Below are 17,697 nucleotides of genomic sequence, written 5' to 3' on the forward strand. Positions count from 1 at the left end.
TCTGTGGGCCCCACCATGATGTATGTTTTTCATCCATGTTATCCATATATTTTTATGGATCATTTTATGGTATGAGACAAAAAATGAGTATATCCAAATCTTAGTGTACCACATTACTGGAAACAGTGTTGAATGAGCGTCAAACATTAAAAACTTTTTGGGGGCCCACTGTGATGTTTGTGAGAAATCCTCCCCGTCTAAGTTCATTCATAGGGTCACAAAGACTTGGATGAGGAAGAAAAACAAATTTCATAATGATCCAAAACTTTTGTAACCCCTAAAAGGGTTTCAATGGTAAACATTCAATTCCCCACTGCCTTTTAGAGTGTGGTCCACTGGATAGTTAGATCTATCTTATTTTTCGTCTCAATCCTTAATATAAGTTCACCAAATAGATGGACGGCTTGGATATAACACCGACCTCATGATGGGACCCATAAAAGCACAAAAAAAAAAAAACAACAAACATATAAGCAGCCACGGCAGTGCCGCAGAAGTCTGGCAAATTTTATATTTTTTTGGGGGGAGAACTTTTTCTCCTTTACATTTTTCTCTAATACATAATTATGTAAATATGTATATATAAGTATATAAAAATATTTTTCTATCTTTTAATTCATTTCTTTATCTATGTATTTAACAAGCATATCTCCTTAATTAGAATGATTTTTTTTGTTAACACAGGCACACACACCCCCACACACTCACACTAGTGGAATTTCACCACCTATGGATACTCAAACACTTGACCGGGTGTTAAAACTCATAAGAGTCTACCACTCGAGCAAGAGTAAGGATCCAAACTAGAATGATTTACTTAACGTACCACATATGATTTTGGAGGTAGGAGAAGCTAATTTAGCCAACCAACCTAGTTATTTTCCAAGATTTTCTCGGGTTGATGGTTGAAAATCTAGCAGGGCAAACTAGAAAAACAGAGGGGCAAATAAGAAAAACAGCGGGGCAAACTGAAATATGAGCGGGGTAAAGTAGAAAAACAGCAGGGCAAACTAAAATATGAGTGGGGCAAACAAGAAAAACAGCGGGGCAAACTGAAATATGACTCGGACAAACTAGAAAAACAGCGGGGCAAACTAAAATATGCCTACACTCATGTTCTATATAGCCCACTATACAGTATGTGTGAAACCACCTCCCTCTATCAGGTCAAAACACTTATTTTCACCATTAGCTATAGGGTCTCACTGACCCTAATTCACTAGCTTCTTTTTCTTTTTCTTTTTTCGTTATAATTCTTACGGCATTTTGTGGGTCCCATTATAAGGTACGTGTTATATCCAAACTGTCCATCTATTTGACGAGCTCGTATTAAGGCTTGAGACGAAAAATAAGACAGATCTAGCTATCACCTAGATCCATAGCTCAACTGGCAGACTGAGTGGAAATACCTCGTTTCAACACTTGAGGTCTTGGTATCGATCCTAAGAGCGGGGCAAGCATGAAAAAGAGCGGGGCAAACATAAAAATGAGCAAGGTAAGCATGAAATATGAGCGGTGCAAACTAGAAAAACAACGGAGCAAACTGAAGTATGAGCGGGGCAAACTAAAAAAACAGCGGGGCAAACTAGAAAAGCAGTGGGGGAAACATGAAAAACAGCGGGGCAAACTAGAAAAATAGCGGGGAAAACATGAAAAACAGTGGGGCAAACTAGAAAAACAGCGGGGCAAACTAGAAAAACAGCTAGGGAAACATGAAAAGCAGCGGAGCTCATGTTTCCAACTCCTAGTAAAAACAAATCCTAGAAACTAGCACTATCAATAATAATAGTCCAACTCTATCGTCTCTTTTCAAAATAATAACATTATTCTTAATAAATTCTTCTCCTAAAACCTAGGACCACAACTACCTACTTTATTGCTAATTAAGTTCTTAAAAAATTAAATTCTAAGCCTTATTTTTATGACTTGCCTAAGGCCCCCAAAAATGTTGAGCTGCACTTGTTTAGACCTGCATACTTTCGTGCTTATACTCTAAAATGAGCTGGTAAAATGGACAGCCACCTGGCATGGATAAAACACATCTATCATGATGGGCCCATAGAGTTTTTCATGTTTCCCCTACTGTTTTTCATGTTTCCCCTACTGTTTTTCTAGTTTCCCTTACTGTTTTTCATATTTCCCCCGTTGTTTTTCTTATTTTTCATATTTTTCATATTTTTTCCACTGTTTTTCATGTTTCCCCCATTGTTTTCTTATTTTTCTCGCTGTTTTTTATGTTTCCCCCGCTATTTTTCTAATTTGGCCCGCCGTTTTTCATGTTTCCCCCGCTGTTTTTCTAGTGTACCCCGCTGTTTTTCATGTTTCCCCCACTGTTTTTCTAGTTTTCCCCGCTGTTTTTTATGTTTGCCCCGCTGTTTTTCATGTTTCCTCCGCTACTTTTCTAGTTTGCCCCACTGTTTTTCTAGTTTGCCCCGCTCATACTTCAGTTTGCTCTGCTGTTTTTCTAGCTTGCCCCACTCATATTTCAGTTTACCTCGCCATTTTTCTAGTTTGCTCCGCTATTTTTCACGGAAATACCCCTCCTTTTCACAGAAACGGATTAGGTACTCCTCCTGCCACCCGCCAATGGAGAATCGTCGCTGGTCTGTGGGCCCCATCATGATGTATGATTTTCATCCATGCCGTCCATATATTTTTCCAAATCATTTTATGGTATGATACCAAAAATGAGGTATATCCAAATCTCAACTATACCACATTACAGGAAACAGTGTTGAATGAGCGTCAACCATTAGAAACTCAGGTGGGGCCAACTGTGATGTTTATGAGAAACCTGATAGAACTTAGGTTGGGCTTGGGTTGAGGTCTCAGGTTATCCGACCTAACCCGAACTCGATCAATATATTAGTTACTTATAAATTATAATTGAGTGTGGATTGTTTGTGTAGAAGGTACACTAGTGATGTCGGGTCTCATTTGTCCACGTCATTTCCAAGGGATCACACCACGGGAAACAATGGGCATAATGATTTTCACCGTTGAAACCATAATGAGCCTAATAGTGATGTTTGTTTGTTATCAAACCTATTCATAAGATCATACAAACATGGATTAATAGAAAAAACAATTATAAGCTTGATCTAAAACTTCTATAGCCCCTAAGAAATGATCAACAATAGAAGTTCAATTAAAAATTTCATTTCGTGTGGTCCATTTGAACATTGAACAAGTTTAGATTTATCGGCTTAAGCAATGAAAAAATCTGCTAAGTTCACCCCGCTGATTGTCTAGTTTGCCCCATTGAATTTCATGCTTGCCCTGCTCAATTTCATGTTTGCCCTGCTGATTTCCTAGTTTGCTTCGCTGATATTGTAATTTACCCCGCTGATTTTCTAGTTTGCCCCGCTGATTTTCTAGTTTGCTCTACTGATTTTCTAGTTTACCTCGCTGATTTCATTGTTTGCCCCGCTGATTTTTTAGTTTGCCCCGCTGACTTCATAGTTTGCCCCGCCGATGTCGTAGTTTGCCCCGCTGATTTCATAGTTTGCCCCGCTGATTTTCTAGTTTGCCCCGCTGATTTTCTAATTTGCCTCATTGATTTTCTAGTTTGCCCCGCTGATTTTATAGTTTTCTCCGCTCAATTTCATGTTTGCCCCTCTGAATTTCTAGTTTGCCCCCCTCAATTTCATGTACGACTGAAAGTTGGGCGGGTTCAACCCGACCGACCTGTGACCGACCCGACATTGGGTTAGGCTCGGGCAGGATATATCAGGTCCGATCTCAAGCTTGGGCTATACAAACACCAACCCGATAAAACTTAGGTTGGGTTTGGGTTGAGGTCTCAGGTTGCCTGACCCAACCTGAACCCAATCAATATATTAGTTACTTATAAATTATAATTGAGTGTGGATTGTATGTGTAGAAGGTACACTAGTGATGTCGGGTCTCATTTATCCACGTCATTTCCAAGGACTTAAGCTAATAAGATATATCGGATTTCTCTCTCCCAAATAGACATGTATACACTCGACCAACCTAATCAACCCGTCGTGCTCTCTTGGGTTGGGCTTGGGTTGAGAATTCCCAACCTAAGATTGGGTTGGGTTAGGTCAAGGTTTAGGTATAGGAACCTTGGGTTGGGTTAGGTTTGAGCACCAACCCGAACCAACCGGCCTGACTTTCAGCTATAATTTCATGTTTGCCCTGCTCAATTTCATGTTTTACCTGCTAAATTTCTAGTTTTCCCCACTCAATTTCATGTTTACTTCGCTTAATTTCATATTTGCCCCGCTGAATTTTCAGTTTGATCGCGAAGTGATTGAAATTGATCACGAATTGAATGAAATGGATTTTTGACCATCGACCCGATGGAATCTTGGAAAATAACTAGGTTGGTTGGCTTAATTAGCTTCTCCTACCCCAAAATCATATGTTGTACATTAAGTAAATCATTTTAGTTTAGGAGATATGCTTGTTAAATAAATAGACAAAGACATGAATTGAAAGACAAAAAAATATTTTTATACACTTATATATACATATTTACTTAATTATGTATTAGAGAAAAATGTAAGAGAGAAAAAGTTCTCCATGTAAAAAAATAAAAATAAAATAAAATAAAAAAATCGGACTGCCGCCAAACCTGCCGCCAAACCGCCAGTGGTGCCGCGGCCTTCTGCGATGATTTTTTTTTTTTTTTTACAACATTACTTTTGTAGGTCCCATCATGAGGTCTGTGTTATATCCAAACCGTTCATCTATTTGGCGAGCTCATATTAAAGCTTGAAACGAAAAATAAGATAGATCTAACTATCAAGTGGACCACACTCTAAAAAGAAGTGGGAAATTGAACGTCTACCATTGAAACCCTTTTAGGGGTTACAGAATTTTGGATCATTATGAAATTTGTTTTTCCTCTTCATAAAGACCTTTGTGGCCTTATGAATAGATTGGATGGAAAATAAATGTCATGGTGGGCCCTACAAAATTTTTAACGGTGAAAATCAAATTTCCCGCTGCTCTCTGTGGTGTGGTCCAGTTGATCTTTGGATATGATTTTTTTTTTTTTTTGGATAATGCTCCGAAATTATCTCGTGATATGGATGAACGTTGTGGATATAATAAATACATGGCTGTAGGGCCATGTAACTTTGATCTCTTTTGAGCCGTCCGTACAACTCTCGGTTGGAGAAGCGTCAGCGCTCGTCTTCGAAAGAAGGTGGGGTTATTTTCGTCCTGAAATTCCGATTCCGTACGAGGAGTTCCAACTGCGTGTTCTAAGTTTGTATTGCTTAAAAAAACCACTGGATAAAAGGTAGGGCCCACAGTCGTAAATTTCTCCGTGGCAAAGTTACGAAACCCGCGTGATATGGGAGCAGATTAGGTGCGGCACGGGTGTCACCAAAGACGGTGCAACCCAAACCGTTGGGCCCACCTTGATGTATGTATTCTACATCCACGCCGTCCATGCGTTTTTTCAGATTATTTGAGGGCACAAGACCAAAAATTAAGAAGATCAAAATCTCAGATGGACCATCCATTATAAAACAGTGGTGATTGAACATCCTACCATTAAAAACTTCTTCTTAAAGGCCATCGTTAGGTTTCCATAATGTTTATTTTCCATCCAACCTGTTGATAATGTCACATAAACTTCAATTAAGCTAAAAAATGAAATATCAGTTTGATCCAAAACTTTTGTGGCCCATTAACTGTAAATCACAACTTTTTCCTATGGTATGGTCCACCTTAGAATTGAATATACTTCATTTTTAGGCTCGTTAACTGAAATGATCTAGAAAAACGGATGGACGGTGTGGATATATAATACATATATCAAAGTGGGCTCCAGGGTAATGCGCGGACCGACTTCGTGATGCCGGGCCGCAAGTAATCCGCTCCCGCGTGACATAAGCATTGCAGACCATTTCAGATTACGAAGATCGGACGCGGTTTGGGTGGATCCGAGATCTACCGAGGTCGGTGGATCCCTAATCGTGGCCCCACTGAGATGTATTATAGGTACATCCACACCGTTCATCCATTTTGAAAGATCATTTTCGGGCGTTAGCCAAAAAACGAAGTAGATCCATATATTCAGTGGACCACACCACAAGAAAGAGACGTAATTGAATATCCACCATTAAAAACATCATGGGGCCACCGGAATGTTTATTTTCCATCAAACCTGTTGATAATATTACAAAGACCTGTACGTAGATTCCACACAAATATCAGCATGATAAAAAGATTTAGTAGCCCACGAAAAGTTTTTTTTTTTTTTGGATCTGCTTCACTTTTGGTATTGTCCCCTCAATGAGTTTTCAAAATGGATGGACGACATGGCATGGCTGTAAGGTATATACATCAAGGTGGGCCCCGCCGTCAGTGATTGCGGCGCCCGTGAAAAAATTCATCGGCAACACCTGCTATAAAATCCAGGTCGAAGTAAAAAACTTAAAATGATTTGTTACATAAGTATTTATTTAAATTTCGAAATTTATTTATTTATTTAAAATAAAATTTATTTTTAGGGACTTTTATCCCAAAATTCCTGCAGGTTTTAAAATTTACCAACTAATGCCTACCAGCAGCTCTTTTTCATAGAGAAATTACATAATTACCCTCTTTTATTTTTTATTTACAAAAAGTGGACGACTGAAAATTATGAGACTCACATCGTATCAGTCTCACACCAGCCTCTTCATCCAATGCGCAATAGCATTATTATTAAGATGAATAACAAATACAGGATCCAACCATAAAGTGGGTATATTCGTAAGTTACCAAACACCATTTAAAATATTCCAATTTAGGTGTAGCCCATCTGATTATCTAATGGACCCGTTTAATTATCTAATGGACCGGTTGTTTTGTTCCTATCATCAATATGGTGGGGTGTATATTTTGGATATTTTGGATGTTATGTATATATATGTACTCACGTTGGTCCACAATTGTCACGACTTTACTACTTTTTAAGGAAAAATCAAGGAGGGCATTTTGTAATTTCATCCTCCAAAAGCCCTGCATTATTTGATCAAACATAGATAAGGAATTTTGTTGTAAAAATTTATATTATTTAATTACTCTTATTTTCGACTAGAATTTTCAGATATTATAAAGAGAAAAACTTCAAATTTTTAAAATTTTCTATAAAAAAAATTCAGCGCACTGGTGAAAGATAAAAAGCTCTATACAACCGGTTATGAAGTGTCTGTGTCCCAAAAACCATAAAAAACCATCCCGATCTAGATGTGCTACGCTAAGTTAAAACGAAAACGAGGAGAGCCGGTTATCCTGGTGAGTCACATGTGATGGACGGATTGGATGAAATATACATGTCATGGTACGCCCCACAAACAATCCTATGGTTGGCGTTCCACCAATTGTGTCCTCTGGTGTGGCCCATTTGAATTAAGGTTTGAAGTGATTATTGGCCCCAGTTAGGGGTGGATTGGATAAACAAAACACGGAGGCCCACAGACCTCGTTTTTTGCATCGCCAAAAAAGCGAGTGCTTTTAGAAAAGCACGGCTATCGGAGTCCTCTTTTAAAATAGCGTATTGACCCACCCTAATCGCGTCATGGTTTCGATGAATTACATGTTCCTGCTCAACATCAAAGAACCGTTTCCTGCCACGGCACTCATCACATGTCGAGCCCATGGTTGGATTATCCAAACCGTTGATCTGATGCCTTCACAACAGATGAGAATTATTTCTAATTGGACGATCTCAAGCCTTCAATCACTTGCCAAGAAATAATGGTTAAGATGAAAGTATAACTATATTTCTCGTTGAATTATTAAAATGGAACGAATTGATGGGTCATGATCTTCTGATCCATTCGATTTTTGGTCATCTCCAATCCGTAATGAGACCCATCAAGTCAACGGTTTGGATCACCCACTATGGGGCTTCCCATGCAGGAGATCTCACTTTGTCAGTAATCTCCTTTTTTAAGGCATACATATTAATTACCGACGAAGTACACTGTCATCTTACGTTTTAACCGGCTGCCGCCGCCCGTTTCTAGTCAGGTAGTTCTGTGGGCGGGCTCATGATGTATCTGTTTAGCTATGTCATCATTCCTTTTCTCAGCTTATTCTAGGGCCGTTTGGCCGGACGGATTAAGAGGGATTACGAGGGACGGGAGGGTAAAATCCTGAGATATGCCAAACGAGCCAAGCAGACCCGACGAACTTGTCTTGGGATATAGCAAACCCACGGATCTTAAACCAATCCACTGGCTTAATCATCATTACCTTAAAATTGATCCCATCCCTCGTAATCTCATTACCATCCCTCTTAGTCCCATTCAATCGTGTCTAGGGCATGTTTGGTTAGATAGATTGGAAGAGATTGGAAGGTAAAATCTCAGGATATGATAGGGCGTGCCAAACAGACTCCATGAACTTGTCCCGAGATATTGCAATCCCATGGATTTTAAACCAATCCCATGGATTTTAAACCAATCCGCTTACACCGCCGTCATTACCTTAGGGCGTGTTTGGACAGGTCCATCCCACGGGATTAGATTGTAATAGGGTGGATTGCATTCAATGATGGCCGTGTCAGTGGATTGCAGGCAATCCCATTGGATTGCTAAATCTAGGGAATCTACCACCAAGTACGTTTGGCCCGCCTGGTCAATCTCGGGATTACGCCCAGCCAATCCCTTCCAATTTGTTCATCCAAACATGTCCCAGGTAAAAATCATGGGATTAGGTGGGATTAGGAAGGATTGGGTGGATTTCAAGATAATGATGGTGATGGATTGCTGGCAATCCCATGGGATGGCTCCAATCCAGGCAGAATTTCATCGTGCTTGTTTGGCATGCCCGGCCAATCCCGGGATTACTCCTTCCAATCCCTTCTAATACAATCTAATCCAATCCAGCCTGCCTGGCCAAACAGGCCCTTAGTGTATCAGCACAAACGCTCAAGTGGGATACAACACATATGACTCTTACATTTAATACAACTTACATTTAATGCAAGCAAGCTTATCATTTGATGTAGCGTACTTTGAACAATAGATTTAACTCATTTTCTATGCACACACCTTAAAATGATACGAGAGAAGGGGTGAAATGCGGGGATAAACAGAAATATCACAGTAGGCACATAACCACCCGTTTGTTGCTAGAGATGGGCGGGGTGAGATGCAATCCCCGTTGGGCTCAAGTAAGACAAAGACTTCAGTTGGTAAGAATGTGATGAATGATACATAGGCAGTCAAAAATTGCACAAACTGTCCAAAATATGGGTTCCAGTTTGGACATACCACGTCTTCAAAATTAGATTATTTTGTTTACACCACTGATGCAAACAACGAGAGTTTTGTGAGAAGCTAGGGTCATCGTTGACTTGTGATATAGATAGATGAGTGTAAGTAAGTGGATTAAAAGAGTGTACATCATTGCATAATTAGCTGACAATAATCTTGATTATGCTTGACGAAATGTATTTGGTATTTGATAGAATGATTATAATAAGCCCATTAAAATATATACTTTGGCCAAGATAGAGAAAATTATGAGCTTTGGATGAGCCTAAAATGCAAGGATTGAAACAAGCGACTTGCTGATGTTTTCTAATAGTCTATTTAGATGTCCAACATTTGAATGGTTTAGATTATTCTATTGATGTGATTTTAGTGTTGCAGTAGCTAATTGAATTATTCTGGGTATCATTAAAGTGCCATGTGTCCAATGGATTAGTAGAATAGAGACACATTTGTTACATGTGCGACTTTTTTACTCTTAAAAAGTAGGCAAAAAAGACATTTCTTTTTTATTACAACCAAATCCTAATATTTTGTTGATATTTCAAAACACACTATAATAATAGATTTGAAATACATCCGATTTCATTTACCTCCAAATTCAAGGTTGCTAAACACAAAAAACAACTATTTTGATTTAAAATACACCCATTTACCACCAAATCCAAGGTGTCAAACGAGTTGTAAGTTTCTAATAGAATGCTATAAGACTTTCCTACCTACATGCTTAGAGGCTCCATTAACCATCTTACCTACAAAGTTTGGTTTCTATTGAGTGATGAACAGACGGTCAAATCATTGACCATCTTGTTTACGGGACCAACTCTCACTAGGTTTCGAACAGACTGTTACACCATATTTGAGTGTCTCTCTTACGAAGCTCGGTCTCCATCAAGCAACAAATAGTAAACTAAAGATTCACTCTCCATCAACCTCTTACCTATGAAGGTCGGTCTCCATTGAGCGACAAATAAACATCTTTCTCCACTTGTCTATGAAACTTGGTCTCCATTGAGCAACAAACAAATTGTGGTATTAATCTTTATGTTGATTGTATTGTGGTTATTTTTCAAATTTGGTCACGTGATTAGTGTCAATTCAAACCGAATAACTATGACCCCAAGTGTCGAGATAGGCTGATACGTAGTATATGACTGAGATCGAATGAGATCAGTCGTTTATTCAGCCACTCGCTTAAATCAGACGATATTCAAAGGGTAGAGTTCATCATCTGAAGATGGGTAACACTTTTGTCTTTCGTATGAAATGACTTTTCAGTATAGATAAAAGATCGATAAAGGAATCTTTATAGTCGGTTGCAAAGAGTAGCTGCGGAACGCGTTCCTGTATGGAGAACTGAATCCAACGTATGAGCGTAAACCCAAATTATAATTAAAATGACAAGCTATTTAATTAGCGGTATAGATAACACTATGAAATGTAAACAATATGCAAAAGTAAAGGATTACACTAGGAAATGTAATTGACTTAGAAAAATGTAGGGTGATTACACTAAGAAATGAAAATAACGGGTAATTGAATGATAATTGAAAGATATATTAGGTTTGATTAGGTTGGTATAAGACAAATCTTCTTGCTAAATTCATTTCCTATTTATATTATTGATCTAGCCATCTGGATGTTATCTTGTTCTTACGGTTGCTATAACCGTATCATACGTCTTGACTCTTCTTGCCTATAATCATGCCATGGTCCAATAAGACAATAACTACTACACCATCATTTTTCGATCAACCACTTAATGGATGATGCGTCGATGCGCTGCAATTATACTATTGTTGAATCATCTTCGTATATCTCCACATATCTCCAAATGCACTATGCAAATCCATTCAGATCATAGAAAATTCACTCTAATTACCTTGCTTAAGAATTGGCGACAATGGAGTTGAACAAATTATATATGTAACTATTGTTAATTGGTAATAAAATTACTCTCCATCACTTTGACTAGAAGTCTTTTCCATGCGTATTATTATACAATTGAACTAGATTCACAACATTGGACTAATTGTAAGTTCTTTAGATAGGAAGACTTAAAACAAAAACACAAAAAAAAAAAAACACTCATTTGAGAGATGAACTCTAATCTTCACGATCAATGGTTAGAATTCAATTTCTGGGTTTGTTTATAGGCATGGAGTCATTAGGGCTCAGTTCGATTCAAGCTCCATTCGATTTTAGCATGAGAAAGCGCACGCAAAGCACGCACAATCGGATTTGAGTCAAACGATTTTATTATATTACATTACATTCGGGTGGGTTGTCCATCATTGGACGGTTAAAAATGAAAAATACCCAGTGACCCTCTTTCAACAAATGTTTGCTTATTAATTAGAGGCCGGGTTTGATCAACCAATCTAATTTCAGAACTTAATCGTTCCTCAATATACTCCGTCTAATTTAAGTTAATTTTGCCACATCTACAACTTTTCAGCACGTGTATCAAGCGTAATACGCGGAAGCATCAATTACATCCGAAAAATATAGAGAGGAATACCATGTAGGCGGAAAAATCTCTCTTAATGGGGAAATCCTAACCGTTCAATGCGGCCGAATGTAGGCGGTCAATAAAGAGATACAATAACGGTCTAAATCAATGAAGAAAAAGCCCAGTAATGCCGACCAAGGCCTTCAAAATTCCAACTCGAGATCATTCGAGCATGATTCGTATACAACTGGTTAGATGACAGCAAGCTCTTTGGACCATGGTCTATATAGGATATTCTTTGTTCATCCAAACTGTTGATACCGTGGGCCTCTCATTGGATTAGAGGTAAGCCTGAAAACTCTCAAGTTTTGCGATTTAACCTTTAATCTTAGGCAACTAAAGTAATCAGACGGTCTAAATTCAAAAGATAAATACAGGCCATCCGCCATCCAAGGCTGCGTGCATCAGATCAACGGTTTGGATCCCCAAACTAGGACCCCACGTGCATGCAGTCCTGCAAGTCAGTGGCGGACGCGGATCACCCTTCTCCATCTGGGAACGGGCAGGCGCTTTGAGTGGCCACCATGATGTATGGGTCTTATCCTTACCGTCCATCCATTTTTTTCCGTATCATTTTAAGGTAAAATACCAAAAATGAGGAAAATCCAAGGCTTGAGTGGACCACACAATGGGGATTAAACTCTTACCGTTGAAAACTTCTTGGGGCCATGGAAGTTTTGGATGGAGATGATATTTGTGTTCTCTTCATCCAGGTCTATGTAACTTTATGAATAGGTTGGATGCCAAATAAACATTAAGGTGGGCCCTAGAAAATTTTAACGGTGAGAATCATTATCAACGCTGCTTCCTGTGGTGTGGTCCACTTAAGCCTCATTATTTGTTTTATTTCTAACATAATAGGAAAAAATGAAGGGACGGTGTGGATACGACCCATACATCACGGTGGCTACTCAAAGCTCCTGCCCGTTCCCAGCAGGAGACGGACGGGGGTAGACACAATCCGCGTCCGTCACTGGCGGTGCTGCTGCGGCTGAGGAGGACCGTGAAATTACTCCCGCGTGTGTTCATGTGTAAACCGTTTCGTTTGTGGACGCGGATTGTGTAAAGAGGAGCTCACCACGCTCTAGCGTGGGGTGGATTCTCCGTGGAGCCCAAAGTGATGTATATGTTTTATCCACGCCGTCTATCTGTTTTTTCGTTTTATTTTACATTGACGGCCGAAAATTTAAGCAGATGTAAACATCAGGTGGACCACACCATAAGGAAACAGTGGGAATTGAACACTTGCCGTTGAAAAATTCTTAGGAGCCAAGGAAGTTTTGGATCATGATGATATTTGTTTTTTTCCCTTTCATCCAGTTATCTCTGACCCTATGAACAGTTTGGATGACAAATAAACATCATCGTGGGTTCTAGTAAGGTTTCAACCGTAGACGTCATGATACCCACAGTTTACTTTGGTGTGGTCCACTTAAGATCTGGATATGCTTCAATTTCCTACTTTTACATTAATATGAGCTTTAAAAAACGGATGAACGGCGTGGATTAAACGCATACATCATGATGGCCCCACAAAAAATCCACACCGCGTCCTTTTGTTTGTATCGTAAGCGCCAACAACGTTTCCAGGCCAAGCCTACTTTTTCGGTTCGGACTCTAGTAGCCATTCCTCTTCAATCCAGCTAGCGGATACCAATCATGCCAATCCCTTTCCATTAACTAAAATTAAACAAATGACTTTGCGTCCGCCCTGACTGCTATCACTACCTGATGACGCGCACCGATGATGAACGGTGAGGTTTTTTGATACTCTGGCATTGTACGATACTTGACACGCAGGCACTTGAAAACTGTAATCGTGGCTAAGACTAATTCAAAACAAGCTGACTCAAGTTTCAAATACATTGTCTCCAGGCTTCTTAATCAAATCGATTGAACCGCCCAGACCTCTGATTCGTGAACACTTGTTAACAGAAATCGGATCATTTGTTATCTTTTCATTTTGACCGTCCAAAAGATGTCCACTGATCCGATAATTCAGATGATCAAATAAGCTTTACTTGTTGATTCGTGAGACGTCTACACCGGTACCCATAATTTAAACAGTTTAATTTGAAATATTGCATACAAGGTTCGCAATTTCTTAGTAAATTTTAGACACCTGCGTATCATTGCAGCCTGCCAGTGTATTAAAGTTTCTCATGTCCATCGACCATCACGGGAAAAGAACGTCTTGTACGACAACGTTAAATGGCTCCCCGGGTAATCTCCACCTTACATCATGATCACCGACGGGACCATCACCTAGAATGTATCACTCTTGCATAAAAATCGTACGATGGGTGGCTAATAGATTGCGAGGAAAAGGATGTTGTTTTGTTTGCAGAAGTGGCTGGCTGGCTGGCAAGGCAATTTTGTCATCGTGGCCCATATTCCTGCAATCATGTCCGTGGAATCACCTATGGACGATCTTTGATTGTTCGAAAGTTGTGGTGTCCTTGCAACCAAACACAAGGGACCCACAATGGAGACTCACCCGGCCATGGCATGTGGCTCGGTCCCACGTCGCGTGTGGCTGTCTCGAAAATAGGCTGGCGAAGTCGGAAGGGGATTGTGTACTGAGTAACTCAGTAACCAAGCCTACTGAGTAAAGCCTGTGAGGTCCACCGATATTTATTTATTATCCATCCATTTATTTTAACAGGTAATTTTACCACATGAGCTAAAAAATAAAGCATATAAATAGTTAAAGTGGACCACACCCTAAAAAGCAGTATAACTTGAACGCCTGCCATTGAAAAATTCTTAGAGGCGAAACAAGTTTTGGATCAAGCTAATATTCGGTTTTTCCTTCATCCATATTTTTTTTGTCTTATGAATAGGTTGGATGCCAAATAGACATTACTGTGAGCCATTGGAAGGTTTCAATGGCGGAAATAATCACTCCCATTGTTTGTTTCATGTGGTATGGTTCACTTGAGCATTGGATATGCTTAAATTATGGGCTAGATGGCGTGGTTCACGGTGGACCCAACCGAGTTTTTACTCGGTACGGTAAGACCATACTGAGTAACTTAGTATGCAATCTGATTTCCGCGAAGTCACACGTGGGGTTCATCTATTTTAACCATCAGAATTTTACACACGTGTGGCCCACACCGATTTCCGCGAAGTCACACTTGGGGTTCATCTATTTTAACCATCACAATTTTACACACGTGTGGCCCACTCTAACATCTCACTTGCCTGATTTAGAAAAATCAAGGCTGTTGATCTTGTGGACCACCTCGTTGATAGGCCATATCCGGAAGTCGAGGGTGTTGTACTGAGGCAGCCACAAATCCAACCATCAAAACGCACCCCTAGTTGACTGACACAGCTTTAAATCACCCCATATTTAGTTATGTGGACCACCCAGATGGGCAGCCCACCAGATCAATGGCCCTGATCGTCCTAATTTGTCTGAATTGTACGCAGTGATGAAGAAAGTGCACAGAATCCTGCATATCGCCACCGTTCCTCCAACTTCGACCCCACGCGAATTTTTTTACTTCTCTGTCAGCAAGCCTAGATGAGGGAAACTAGTAATCCGACGTGGCAGTCCACGTGTCTTCATCATAGTCAATATTGCGACTTATACCCCGGCGATTCTCACATCCTCACCGCCATCTGGCGGTGTTATGATTTCCCAGACTGTCGGTTACTGCACGCAGCCTGTACAGACCCTAGGAAACGTGTCATCACCTCAGCTCCCGTAGATTAATCTTCGAACAATCCACCAGAACTGATTCCTCCCCTTTTGTATATACGCCTCTCTCTCTCTCTCTGTCTCTCTGCAAAGCCACCACGCCTCTCTCTTTCAAAGACACCGCATTTTCCGGCCACACACCGCCGGAAAACCGCCATTCTCCTCCGTATAACCGCATCTGATGCTTCCGAAACCTGATTTCCCGCCACCCGAATCTCTATTCCTCAAAAAGCCTAAATACCACCTCCTCACCATCTATAATTACATAATTGCCCACCCCCGCACATGGCTCCTCCTCATCGTCTTCTCCCTCCAGCTTCTCCTCCTCCTCCTCGTCCGCTCTCTTCCCGTCTCCACCGTTTCCCGCCACCACTTCCCCTCCCCGACGCCGGTCGTCACCACCGCCACCGCCACCGCCACCAGCTGCGATTCCGGTAAGGTTTTCGTCTACGACCTTCCTCCGGTCTTCAACAAGCAGCTCTCAGAGGAGTGCGACGCCTTGAACCCCTGGAATTCCCGATGCGACGCGCTCTCCAACGACGGATTCGGCACTCCCGCCCCCGGCCTAGCCGGGCTCGTGCCGGAGAATCTTGATCCGGCCTGGTACTCGACCGATCAGTTCACGGCCGAGATCATCTACCACAACCGCATGCTCAGCCACCGATGCAGGACCGTCGATCCCGATTCGGCCACTGCCTTCTACGTCCCCTTTTACGCGGGCCTCGCGGTCGGCAAATACCTCTGGTCGTCGAATTACACAGCGAGAGATCGAGATCGTCTCTGTGGAATGCTATTGGAGTGGCTTGATCAGCAGGAATCGTGGAAGCGATCCTACGGCTGGGATCATTTCATGATGCTGGGGCGGATCACGTGGGATTTCCGGCGATCCAAGGACGACGACTGGGGCGGTAGCTTCCTCTACATGCCGGGGATGAAGAACGTGACGCGGCTCCTGATCGAGCGGAACCCGTGGGACGAGCTCGACATCGGCGTTCCCTACCCGACTGGGTTTCACCCGAGAACCGAATCCGACATCCGAGAATGGCAGGACCACGTGAGGAACCGGAGCCGTACGACCCTGTTCTGCTTCGCTGGCGGCACTCGGTCCGAGTTCAAGAACGATTTCAGGGGGATTCTGCTAGACCAGTGCGACAGAGAGAAGGACGCATGCCGCGCGGTGGACTGCAGCGGTACCAAATGCTCGAACGGCAGCAGCTCGAGAATTCTCGAGCTCTTCCTCGACTCGAATTTCTGCCTGCAGCCGCGAGGTGATAGCTTCACGAGACGGTCCATCTTCGACTGTATGATCGCCGGTTCGATCCCGGTTTTCTTCTGGAGGCGTACGGCCTACCTGCAGTACAAGTGGCATTTACCGGAAGACCCAGAATCGTACTCGGTTTTCATTGATAGAAGGGCTGTGAGCAACGGAACCTCGATTCGAGCCGTTTTGGAAGGGCTGGGAGAGGAAAGAGTGAAGAGGATGAAAGATAAGATAGTCGAGTATATACCGAAGTTTGTGTACGCCGCCCCCAAAGAGGGGTTGGCCGGTATGAAGGATGCGTTTGATGTTTCCCTGGAAGGGGTACTGAGAAGATTCCAGGAGCAGAGAAGGACATAAATGGAATTAAAAAATTGGGAATGGGAGATCTTGTATGTTGTATTTTGTTCTTATCTTGGGTGGTGCATATTGATGGAGGGACAGGATGTTGAAGTAGATCGGTGGACGGTTGGATGGATGTGGTTGGTGGATTTAATATTGATTGGTTAGCTGCAGAGACAGTTATTAGTTGCTACTGCAGTCTCTGTAGTCTGTGCTGCGCATATACACGGACAGAAACAGAATGGAGTCTGTAATTTTTGTAAGGTAATACTCTTTATTTATTTTTTGTTTAGATTTGGAGTTGGGGCGATTGTTCCTCTGATCTTTTCAGTTCTTGTTTTGTTTTGATGCTGCTGTGTTTTTTAATCCAGCAGCTGCTTATAACATCCAAGCACTGCGCGGCCCACCATGTTCTTTTGTATAAATCCAATCCGTCCATCAGGTGAGAGTTATTATTTTAACTGTACATATGAAAGAATGGGGCCAAACTGATGGAAACAATGTCAAGATGCTTGTGGTGTGGCCCATGTGATATTTGGATTAGGATGAATTTCTGCATTTTCACTTCATCCTCGTGAGTTGCACTGATTCATGGGTTTGATAAACAATACACAACCATGGCCCAACA

General features: G+C 41.3%; 1 protein-coding gene across 1 annotated transcript; it reads left to right on the forward strand.

The window, feature by feature from the left end:
• Window positions 1-15,511: 15,511 nt before the first annotated feature.
• LOC131248430 (xyloglucan galactosyltransferase XLT2) lies at window positions 15,512-17,399 on the forward strand. The gene has a single exon (XM_058248709.1). The coding sequence runs from the start codon at window positions 15,651-15,653 to the stop codon at window positions 17,085-17,087; it is 1,437 nt and encodes a 478-aa protein (XP_058104692.1). The 5' UTR covers window positions 15,512-15,650; the 3' UTR covers window positions 17,088-17,399.
• Window positions 17,400-17,697: the final 298 nt, after the last annotated feature.

This window comes from Magnolia sinica, chromosome 6 (genome assembly GCF_029962835.1).
Source record: "Magnolia sinica isolate HGM2019 chromosome 6, MsV1, whole genome shotgun sequence".
NCBI classification, from domain to species: domain Eukaryota; kingdom Viridiplantae; phylum Streptophyta; class Magnoliopsida; order Magnoliales; family Magnoliaceae; genus Magnolia; species Magnolia sinica.

Bases quoted from the DNA above. Each gene is read 5' to 3' on its own strand.
- LOC131248430 (XM_058248709.1), top strand. From the start codon at position 15,651: ATGCTTCCGAAACCTGATTTCCCGCCACCCGAATCTCTATTCCTCAAA.